This window comes from Rhinolophus sinicus, chromosome 9 (assembly GCF_057876585.1).
Source record: "Rhinolophus sinicus isolate RSI-liver-muscle chromosome 9, RSI-T2T, whole genome shotgun sequence".
Classification (NCBI taxonomy): Eukaryota; Metazoa; Chordata; class Mammalia; order Chiroptera; family Rhinolophidae; genus Rhinolophus; species Rhinolophus sinicus.
The window spans coordinates 18,910,289-18,922,470 of record NC_142509.1 but is presented as its reverse complement, the minus strand read 5'-3'; the positions used below and the strand labels follow the sequence as shown (position 1 = coordinate 18,922,470).

The 12,182-nt window shown below is 40.0% G+C and overlaps 1 protein-coding gene and 1 pseudogene across 5 annotated transcripts in view; one reads left to right on the top strand and one right to left on the bottom strand.

The window, feature by feature from the left end:
* SPECC1L (sperm antigen with calponin homology and coiled-coil domains 1 like) overlaps positions 1-12,182 on the top strand; it is a 128,580-nt gene that overhangs the window by 41,109 nt on the left and 75,289 nt on the right. For 3 of the 5 annotated variants that reach the window (XM_074321714.2, XM_074321713.2, XM_074321715.2), the window contains 2 exons: positions 737-2,370; positions 3,607-3,814. In XM_074321714.2, the coding sequence (XP_074177815.2) occupies positions 737-2,370; positions 3,607-3,814 (1,842 nt within the window). The remainder of the gene's footprint in view (positions 1-736; positions 2,371-3,606; positions 3,815-12,182) is intronic. The other 2 variants (XM_074321716.2, XM_074321717.2) reach the window with 1 other exon arrangement.
* On the bottom strand, positions 10,033-11,103 carry LOC148757290 (non-histone chromosomal protein HMG-14 pseudogene; annotated as a pseudogene).

Sequence of the window (12,182 nt, the reverse complement as noted above, 5' to 3'; positions counted from 1 at the left end):
GGTAAATAATTCACATCTGTGTGAGTTTCTGCACCTGTAAAACAAGATAATAGCACCTATCTTAGAGTTTTGATGAATAAATTTAATGTATGTGAAGTGTTAATATGTGCATCCCAGGTGTATACATGTAGTAAGTGCTAAGTACACGTTAGCTATTATTATTATTGTTACTATTTATGTGGCAGTCTGTGGTGTGAAAATGTTTTGCATTTATTTTGATCATATTTTTTGTATTTATTGTAAGTAGCTTAGATTCTCATTTGTCCGGAGGCTGCATTTCCCTTTCTGCTCACATGTGATCTTCCCTTCCCATCTGTTTCTACAGTTTGTTTGCCACCTGATTGGCTAATCCTAGAGTCACCTTCATCTTCCTTGGTCCCAAATATTGTGCTCCTGGCCACCTGTTTAAAGCCATGGTTTAGGATTTAAGTTAATGTGTATAACTTTTTTTTTAATGTAGCGGCTTTCTTGAGATATAATTCACATTCCATAAAATTCACCCTTTAAAGTATACAGTTCAGTCTATCACTTCTTTTTCATTGACAGTTAAAAGATGAATGGTATTCTGGTTTTGAGGAAACTGAATTTTACAGTAACCAGACTCTGAGGCAAGATTAATGTAGGTCAAAATCAATGTGTAGCTCTCTAGATGTCATCTCATTAGACTGGGGGTATAAACTATGTGCCTTTTTATTACTAATATTTTTGCCTTAAATTTTTTATTTTAAACATGTAGGCACAAGTTCTTCAACTAAGCGGAACACTTCCACAGGTAATAAAGAATCCAGTTCTACTAGAGAAAGATTACGTGAGCGTACCCGACTAAACCAGAGCAAAAAACTACCTTCTGCAGGTCAGGGAGCTAATGACGTGGCACTGGCTAAACGTTCCCGTAGTCGCACTGCTACGGAATGTGACGTTCGCATGAGCAAGTCTAAATCGGACAATCAGATCAGTGACAAAGCTGCTTTGGAAGCCAAAGTGAAAGATCTTCTCACACTGGCAAAAACCAAAGACGTAGAAATTTTGCATTTGAGAAATGAACTCCGAGACATGCGTGCTCAGCTGGGCATTAATGAGGATCATTGTGAGGGGGATGAAAAATCTGACGAGAAGGAAGCTATCATTGCGCACCAGCCGACTGATGTTGAGTCCACTTTATTGCAGTTACAGGAACAGAACACTGCCATCCGTGAAGAACTCAACCAGCTGAAAAATGAAAACAGAATGTTAAAGGACAGGTTGAATGCATTGGGCTTTTCCTTAGAGCAGAGGTTAGACAATTCTGAAAAACTGTTTGGCTATCCGTCCCTGAGCCCAGAAATCATTCCTGGTAACCAAAGCGATGGAGGAGGGACTCTGACTTCCTCCGTGGAAGGCTCTGCTCCCGGATCAGTGGAGGATCTCTTGAGTCAGGATGAAAACACCCTCATGGACCATCAGCACAGCAACTCGATGGACAATCTGGATAGCGAGTGCAGTGAGGTGTACCAGCCCCTCACGTCGAGTGATGACGCCCTGGATGCCCCCTCGTCCTCAGAGTCAGAAGGCATTCCGAGCATAGAGCGCTCTCGGAAGGGGAGCAGCGGCAATGCCAGTGAAGTGTCTGTTGCTTGCTTGACAGAACGGATACACCAGATGGAAGAGAACCAACACAGTACGAGTGAGGAACTTCAGGCAACTCTGCAGGAGCTAGCTGATTTACAGCAGATCACCCAAGAACTGAACAGTGAAAATGAAAGGCTCGGAGAGGAGAAGGTCATTCTTATGGAATCTTTATGTCAGCAAAGTGATAAGTTGGAACACTTTAGCCGTCAAATCGAATATTTCCGCTCCCTTCTAGATGAACATCACATTTCTTATGTCATAGATGAAGATGTAAAAAGTGGACGCTATATGGAGTTGGAACAACGTTACATGGATCTAGCTGAGAATGCCCGTTTTGAGCGAGAGCAGCTTCTTGGTGTCCAGCAGCATTTAAGTAATACTTTGAAGATGGCAGAACAAGATAATAAGGAAGCTCAAGAAATGATAGGGGCACTCAAAGAACGTAATCACCATATGGAGCGAATTATTGAGTCTGAGCAGAAAGGAAAAGCAGCCTTGGCCGCCACATTAGAGGAATACAAAGCCACAGTGGCAAGTGACCAGATAGAGATGAACCGCCTGAAGGCCCAGCTGGAGAATGAAAAGCAGAAAGTGGCAGAGCTGTATTCCATCCATAACTCTGGAGACAAATCTGATATTCAGGATCTTCTGGAGAGTGTCAGGCTGGACAAAGAAAAAGCGGAGACTTTGGCTAGTAGCCTGCAGGAAGATCTGGCTCATACCCGAAATGATGCCAATCGGTTGCAGGACACCATTGCGAAGGTACTGTTTAAGTAGATACAATGTCTGGATCCGTGTCACAGCTGCGGTGTGCCGCGTGCTGACTGAGACAGCAGCGCTTGTGTGGCGTGTCATTAGCTTTTTATTAAGCTGTTATTTTTGAAGCTTGAGGATAATTTTCTTTTATTAGGACAGAGTGAAAAGTATTGTTATAATAGTGGCACTTTCACTCACTTGCATTTTGTTACTGTTTTCCTGTGGGGCTGGAGTTAGGACTAACAACAGAATGTGTCCCTAGTTCTGGGTACATGCGATTTTATATCTCCATCTCTGATGTATTTTGGCATAAAAAGCAGGGACAGCCAGTATTCTAGTCTGTGGGATCAGCAGTGTCTGCCACTTACCTGCGGTGGTTGTAGTTTTCCAAATAAAGTTCTGTTGTGAGTTAAACATATTTGTGGAGGAGGGAGACTCCTATTTTCTTAGAGGTCTGTGGTTGGTTGCTGGTGGTGACCGTAGAGATCATTGGTTCAGTCCCCTTGTTTTACACGCAGCATAATAGTGAGGACGCAGTCAGAACTGTAGCCCGGGGTTGCCGGCACTCTGGCCAGGGCTCTGTGCCCAACATAATTGCTGAGGTAGTGTTGATTTGCATGAGTTATCTAATTAATAAATCTCACATTTTATTTCATGTTTTAGTGCAGTGATTTTTAAAGTAAGAAACAGTGTATCTTTGGCCAAAATTTGGATATTTTAGACTCAATTTTTTTAGTGATGACTTTTAGAGATACAATTTAGGACATGGATTATTTGTTGAAGCATATATGTTGGGAGCACTATGAACTAATACTTCTGCATTGACAGTATTTGAGAATTCTTTGTTTTCATTGTTAATTTGATACTGAAACTGTCACACCTCAGACATCGTTTTTGTGGGAGAGCACGTTAATCATTAATCAGATGCATGCCCTCAGTCGAAACTTCAGAGGAGGGAAAATTTCCAAAATTTCCTCCTAAATAATCTAGTTAAATTCAATGATTTGTCAATATAATTTCAGTCGGTGATGTAGTAACAAATTATGCTTAAGCATATTACATAAAGTTCCGTTGTACAGTGCTTTTTCATACTTTTAAACAGTTATTAATTACACAGGTTGTTTTAGTTCTTGCAGGGCAACTCACACTTAGCTACCATTTGAAACTGTGTATACCTGAGTTCTATAATTTATCTTAGAACAACTCTTAATTTTTCTAATCTGTACCGTCAATTTCATTTAGGTAGAAGATGAATACCGGGGCTTCCAAGAAGAAGCTAAGAAACAAATAGAAGATTTGAACATGACATTAGAAAAATTAAGATCAGAATTGGACGAAAAAGAGACAGAAAGGAGTGACATGAAAGAAACCATCTTTGAACTTGAAGACGAAGTAGAACAACATCGAGCTGTGAAACTTCATGACAACCTCATTATTTCTGATTTAGAGAGTAAGTGATGGGAGAATATTTCATTCCTTTCTGTCTTGCCTATTTAAACATATGGGAATAGTTTACATTTGTTAGCAAAATAAAAATCAGTAATTCTGACTGGTGCTGTAGTTCAAAGGCTAGTAGCAAGGTGGCTGGAAGAAATATGCATGTGGTAAAGTGTAATCCATACATTACTTGACAGTCTTCGGACTGCTGTGTTTTGTTCCTGAAGAACTGGTAAGTGGAAGCATTTACTTTAAAACTGTACTTAATTATGGAAAATCATTTAAGCGAAAAGCTAATGGGCTAATTAATTTCTAGATTTTAGGAAAAGCTATTATTCTACTCCTAGTGATTGCAAGTCTACTGAGACAAAAAAGTATATTGATCCTCCATAATCTTATGTCTAAGGCACAGGTTTTTATTTACTTGTATAATTTTCTCCCTCCCTACTATGGAGATTTTATGACCTGGTAGAATTAAAACTCAGAGTTTAAGTATTTTTGTTTGCATTTTAAAGTAAAAGTTTTTTAAAAACTATTTTGCAATTATTTAAGACTTTTTAAAAAGCTGCAAAAATAGTACAAAGTATTTTTGTGTAGAAAATTTGATGAGGAACAGAAATTTGCGTTATCTTAAAATGTCTTCCCACAGACTTTATTATGTTGCAAATGAAGACAAAGAAACAAATCACACAGTGGAAAAACTGGGCAACACTCTGACAGGGTGATCATGTAAATGACGCGGGCACACAGATATTGGACACGGCATTGGCTGGGCTGGATGCTGGCTGACGCATACCTTCAGTTACTCATAGAGAAGCATTAAACAGACAAAAACAGGCATGTTTTACTAAAAACACAGGAGTGGGTGCTGCTATATTCCTAAAAAAAGCCAGCATCATAAAAGACAAAGGCTGTGGAAAAGTTCCAGATTAAAGGAGGTTAAGGAGACATGACAATTACATGGCAATACCTGCGCCTAGACTGGGTCCAATACTGTAGAGGGAAAATGCTCGTTCTAAGATAAGTGGATGTTATGACAGAATTGGAACGTGGGTGGTAAATTAGATAAACATGTATCGGTATAAATTGATGAAGTTGGTAACTATACTGTGTTTATGTAAGAGAACATCCCTGTTGTTAGGAACCAGACACTGAATATTTAGGGGTAAAGGACCATGATGTTTATCCTTAAAGGGTTCAGGAAAAAATCAGGTATAGATAGAGGCAGACAGACAGACAGCGATAGAAAATAGCAAATGATAAAACAAATGGGTGAACTATTAACAATAGACAAATCTGAGTAAAAGAGTATATGAGTGTTCCTTGTACTGTTTTTTGCATGTCTTTGTCAGTTTGAAATCATTTCCAAATAATACATTTAAAAAATTATTTTGTATTCTTCATCCAGATTCCTAAAATGTTAACAAATTTTAAGTTGTACTACACTTTAATGATGTCCAGGTGGGGATAAGGAGAATGGGAGTAACCTTTTGGGGGATGCATTGGTTAGAACTTTTTAAGGTTTTGGTTCATGATACTGCTCCTTTGAGCTCTCCCTGCTTACCATTCCTTGACAGAGGGTTGGTAGGCAAATAATAGCCTTGAGCTAGATCTCATGTGCTGTGGTTGCAAAGGTGGGAGATTTGAATTATTTCCAGGAGAGAGTGGGTCATTTGCAGAAGCCCTAAATATGTGTGTGGCAGTTCTGAGCTCTGGCTAGTCGACTTGGCATCTGTAGATTGTCCCCAGGGTTATTCAGGACATTCTGAAGCATCTGGACACTAAAGCAGCTGACTGTGGGACTGAATTTCTTAGAGGTGGTGATAGTCATAGAGATGAACTTTCTCATCTAAAGTTTGAAAAAACTTTTGGTTTAATGTGTCTAGTTTTTATTTCATTGTCTCTGAACTGAGAGGATTTATCTAGTTTTACTTCCTAAATGTAAGAGGTTCTAAAATTTTTCAGATTAACTTGGAAGATGAGTGCATTTTTTGTTTAGTACTGATAATAGCCTTTCCCCTTGCAAGACTTTTGATTTGAATGTGGAAAGAGCGACACCTTCTGGTAATTGGGATAGTAGCTAGGAAAAAAAAAGGATTCCTGGAGTGAAATTTTATAAATCGTTGCCAAAATAAAAATTACATTGTGTGGATTTTAATTATAAAATGGCTGAAATTTTTTAATACATTTTTTTTAGCCCTTAGCTTCTCTACCCAATTTTTTGAAATACTGTAAGAATAGTATAGTTAGCACCCACTGCTTAGATTTGACAGTTAACATTTTGCAGTGTTCTGTGTGTATGTGTGTTTTACTGAATGAGTTGACAGTAAGTTTTAGACCCCATGACGCTTAACTCCTAAATAATTCAATGTGTACCTCCTAGTTTCCTTGTAACCATAATACTGTTACCACATCTAGTAAAATTAGTCATAATTCCTTAGTGTTATCTAATAACCCGTATTCAAATTAAAAAAATTTTTTTATAGGAACCAGGAATCAACAAGTTTCATGGATTACATTTAGTTGTTATATCTCCATAGTCTGATGGGAGTTAATTTTTCTTTTTCTAGAGAATTCTAGCATTTGGGATTAATGCTAAGTCACCACTTGATATAGGGGACTTAATGACATGGAATACTGTTAATTGAGAAATTGAGATCTTCTGTGGAATGTTTTAGCAGCCAGCGCCATGGTCAATTTTAGAACTTTTTCATCACCCCAGAAAGAAACCCTGTACCCATTAGTAGTCACTCCTTATTTACTCCAGAAAGAGCCTGACTTTGGAATTACTGGATAGGATTTTAAAATAGCTATTATTAACTGTACTCAGGATGTAGAAGAAAATACACTTGTAATGAATGAACAAATAGCAAATCTCAGCAGAGAAATAAAAACTGTAAAAAAGAACCTAGTAGGTATTCTAGAATTGAAAACTTGAATAGCTAATATGAAAAGTGATACTGACTCATTTAAATGGCAAATTAGAGATATAGAAGAGCCAGTAGGCTTGAAGATCAATCAGTAGACAATATCCAGTCTGAAAGGCAGAAAGAAAAAACATTGGGGAAAAAAGAGTAGAGCGTCAGTGATTGTGGAACAGTATCACGAGGCGGCCTCCCAGATGACATCAGGGTTATACTTGTTAGTAGTGCTTGGATTTGGCACCTAAGCTAGAAAGCGCTGATGTAAAAACTTAGTAAATACTGTTGAGACTTGTAATTCAACATGATGACCTGAGGTTACACATATATTTCCCCTCCCTCCCAAAGGCCTAGTGACGTGGTAGGAGAAAAATAAAAGTTACAGTGAACCTAAAGCCAAGACAGGAGACAGGAAGGTTCCCATCAGTAGATCAACAATTTTGAGTAATTTCTGGAATATAAAAGCAGATAAAATTGGGGATGTGGAGAAATCAAACAGTAGAGAAACCTAGAATCCAGGAGATCGCTGAGTAAATATGTTCCCAGCAAAACTTGGGGACGGGGATGCTAAAACCTCCTAAAAAGAAGTGGGGATCATAGGCCCTGGACCTGCAGCAGTGGGGTAAAGGGCCGTGGTGTGAAGGATTCCCGGGAGCCTTGTACCCCCCTCTCCTCTAGGGTGCTGGCTCTGCTGTTGGCCCCCAGACTGCTGCTGGGCTCCACCTCTTTGCTAAATAAGGTGGGGAATATGGTGCCAGGGGCTTTAGTATCAGAAAGAGAACTGAAGGCATGCGTGCGGGAAATAACCACAGGCTGCTGTGTTGCCTTGAAGAGAAGATCACACAAAGAGAAAGGCAGTTTGGCCCAGCAGTGAAACAGATGTGCGTCACCCCTCCCCACGCCAGGTCTCGCTTTGGTTGAAGCCATAACTAGAGGGGCCTGGATCCAGGCCCCTCTAGTATGTCTGAAGAGGAGCTCTCCCTGTAGCATGTGTAGCGCCTTTAGCCAGCCATCTTACTGAGGGGAGAGGTCTGCTGATAAGAGCAGTGCCTTCCACGGTTGTTGAGAGACATGCAGAAGTCAGTAGTAGTAGTCTTGTCCTTTATAAGTAAGAAAGACCAACCAGGACTTATTAGACATTTTAATATCTTAAGAGAACTTACAAGGAAAACAGAAGAAAGAAATAGCTCACTGAGCCCAAAGAAATAAAGTTAATGACTTCACTGCCAACCCAGCAAACCAGAGCTGATCGGTGTCGAGAATAGTGGTGCCGAGATCACAGGTCTGGTTCAGGCGATGCAGCCGTTGCAAAGTCAGTTACAGTGACTTTATCAACCACTTAATATTTGCATAGTAATGCTCTGCGCATGCATGCATTTCAAGACAACACCTTTCCTGCCCTCTGGTTCCTGAGATTGGGATGTTACACAGGCCTTGCACTTTTACACGGAACACTAATGACAGTGTGAACAAAGGTGACTTGAGCTTAGAGAACTAGCAAAAGGAAATAGAGTTATGTAATTCTGTGGTGGAAAAAGCCTTACAGGATAGAATACTGGGAAACCACAAAGGAAAAAAAGTCTCATATTTGACTATGTATAATTGAAAGTTTCAATTCAGCAAAACTATAAATACATGACATGGGGAGAAGAATTTGTAACACATGTGAAATATATAGAGATTCATTTATATCAATAAGACTAGGATAATCCATGAAATAAAATGTATGAATAGATACGTCAGAAAAAGACTCAAAAAATGTCTGACTTCACTAAAAAAGCAAAGAAATTCAAAACAAGATGCCAGTTTTTACTTAGCAGATGTGAAAAATTAAAAAGATTGATAAAAGTCCTCTTGTATACTGTTGGAAGGAGTATAGATTGCTGCAGGCTTTTTGGCATATTGATCAAAATTTCAAAAGTACGGCCGGCCTGGTGGCTCAGGCAGTTGGAGCTCCATGCTCCTAACTCGAAGGCTGCCGGTTAGATTCCCACATGGGCCAGTGGGCTCTCAACCACAAGGTTGCTGGTTCAACTCCTCGAGTTCCGCAAGGGATGGTGGGCAGCGCCCCCTGCAACTAAGATTGAACACGGTACCTTGAGCTGAGCTGCTGCTGAGCTCCTGGATGGCTCAGTTGGTTGGAGCGCGTCCTCTCAACCACAAGGTTGCCAGTTCAACTCTCCCAGGGGATGGTGGGCTGCGCCCCCTGCGGCTAGCAATGGCAACTGGACCTGGAGCTGAGCTGCGCCCTCCACTACTGAGACTGAAAGGACAACAACATGAGGCTGAATGGCACCCTCCACAACTAAGATTGAAGGACAACAACTTGACTTGGAAAAAAAAAAAAGTCCTGGAAGTACACACTTAAAAAAAATTTTTTTTCAAAAGTACGACAGTGATTTAGCAATCCACTTCTGGAAATCTGCTCTTCAGAAATATCCTTACAAGTTTGCAAATGTATACATAGACATGGATGCTTGTTACAGAATTGCTGGTTACCACAACAACTTAGAAACTATGCATAGGAGATCTAGGTAATAACCCATGTGCAAGGTGCATGCCTACTGTGGCTGCCACTTCACCAGTGAAGGTAAATAAGTAAGTGTACAGGCACAGAGAAATGCCAGAGATGGCTAAAGGCAAGTCACAGGACAGTAGAATATGAGCTGTGTGTTACTTCTGTAATTAAAAACCATAAAAGTTTTGAATGCAGCTTTACATTGAAATGGTAGCCAGGCACAGTGGTGTTTCTTAAAACTGGTTTCACTGTGTTCTATACAATAAATTGGTGACTTTTAACTTGGTGACTTCTCAAAAAAAGTATACATTCTTGAGCTAGAATCTTAAATGGATTGACTTGGATCCTATGGATAGTTGCAAATGGTCCTGCATCACTTCTTCTCCTTCTAGAAATGTATCTTCAAGTAATACCTGAACAGTTCTGTAAAGGTACTTATGGTGTTTGTAACAAAAATTGGAATCATTCTAACTTCAATAATAGAAGGTTGCTAAAACAAATTATGATATATCCAACTGATGGAATATTAATGGGGCCATCAAATTTGTGCTACAGATTTGTATTTATTGATAAACATGTTCATTATCTACTGTTAAGTAGAAGGCTTATGAAGCAGTATAATAGTATAATCTCATTTTTGTTTTTAAAAAATATACACACATCTGAAGTCTGGAAGGATATATGCTAAATGCAAATTATAGATGGGTTTGTTTTTGTTACCCTTTTCTGCTTTCCAGACTTTTTTTTTCTTTCGTAATCAAGACTTTATTGGTTGTTTTGGGGATAAGTACACAGACATTTCAGTTTGTACACAATTCTTAACATACATACCAAAAACCTTAAAAGTCATATAGTTGTGATTCTTATCTAAATAGTTGTTCCAGTGACTTTCCAGCTTAAATTTGGAGGCTAATTTTCCTTAGTAGAATATCAAGTACCAACATCTTCAGTATTGATGCGCTGTTACATTCCAAGTCCCCCTGATTCACAGTTTAATTTCATGTATACTCCATACTCAAATTTTTAATCTTGCACAGCACCTTAACAAAATACTAGGAAAGCTGGACTACCACGCCCAAAGACGTGGCAGAGGGTACAAGATCCTGACAGGGAGAACCAAGATCTGCCAGTGGTTTTGTTTAGGGAGCAATTCTACCAAAAACATGGGAATAGAAATAGTTTAAAATGTTCAAGGCATATTGAATGTACGACTGACTCCAAATCACCATTTGGTATTGGCAGTTTGTATTACAGGATATAAAAACTACCCCCATCAATGGAATGTTAAGCTGACACCCATCACAATCTAAGCCTCCCAAATTCCATATCCCACTATTTTCTGGTTGTACCAAAAAATAAACAACCAGCAAATGATTTTACCTCTTTATAAAAAATCATTTACACTTAAAAAATGGGATGAGGTGGAATTCCCTCCTTCGTAAAAATGTTTCCAGAGGTACAAAACCTTGCGTTTTACAAAATAGTTGATAAAAATATTCCTCTGGATTGTACAAGAAGGAGACAGGGACTGCTGCTAGGAAGACATGGTATATGATACTAATCAGACTTGGCTTCTTTCTCCCCTGCTTCATCTGAGGCTGGACTCGCCTCGTTTGTAGTTTCTTGATCAGCCACTTCGGCCTGTTTTCCCTTTGTTTGCGCATTTTTGTCTGCAGATTTATCCTTTCCTGCCGCCTTTTTTGGCTTTGTTTCCACTTTTGCAGGAGGAAGTTTAGCAGACAAATTCCTTGACCTCCTCTTGGGTTCCTCCTTCACTGCCCCCTCAGAGGAGCTGACCTTCCCCTTGGGCATTGTGTTTGTGGGGCGGGTATGTGCCAGGGGCGTGTGGGCCAGGGCGCGCAGCTGACCATCTTCGTGAAGCTGGGCTGCTTGGCAGCTGGCGCTCCTCCCGCCACTGAGCTGCTGGGACCTGCTACGAGGGTGGTGGGAGAACCGGATCTGCGTTCCAGACTTTTTATTGAGAGTATGCGTTACTTTTAGAATGAAGGGGAGAAATTACATTCACTTTTGTTTTGGGGGGAGGATAAGAAGGAGTAAAATTAAAAAATAAAGAAAAATAAAAGTAGTAAATGGTTCATTTGAAACTCATCTGTGTCCTCTTCCCACAGCAGGCATTCTGGTTTGGGGATAAAGCTATGGCCTGGTGGCTGGCCGTACCTCCTGCCCCTCTCCCCTGCCCCCAAGGCATGGTATTTTAACCGATGGGCTACTCTTGTCCTTTCTCTTCCTTTAATAATTGCACCTGGTGTCCTTTGGAGGCACTTGACCAGATGTAAGAGTCTGACTGAGCACTGGCTCTCAGTACCCTGAGGCTTTTCTCAGATTCGGAGGGCAGGACAGGCTGCTCGTGAACATTCACCATTTTACCTCCCCCAGGGGTCCTAGGTGAATTCTGGGCCCAGGGTCGCTGCCGAATGACATCTACGTGAGTGATGCGCATTTCACTGGCGCTACTAGTGTCAAGGCCCGGTTGGTTGTTCTGGGTTTGTCAGGGATGGCAGGTCTCGGTGGTGAAAGGATTATGAGCCCCACTATTGAATGGGCAGGGACGTGCCCAGAATTGTTCAGAGTAAAGTTGATCTAATAACAAGAATAGCAATTTACCTAATTTCTAGAATAAAAATAATATTGTAAAATTGAGTTATAATTTGTAATTTTAAAATAAGATCATCATAGTAGTTCTTTTGTTCTTTGATAGAATTTAATGTTGCTTTTGAATTGAAGACAGTAGATGGCAGTGTCCCTCACACAAGAAAAACTTTGATGAAGAAGGAAACTGCATTTAGAGACTCCAGAGTTGAAGACGTGCTGCCCTTTTGTGTCACCATTAGTTGGGCTAAGCTAGTCTTCAAAACAAAAACTTAAGCACAGACTCCTTTGTTTCCAAGGAGGAAAAGCCTGTTGTCATTTCTAATACTTTA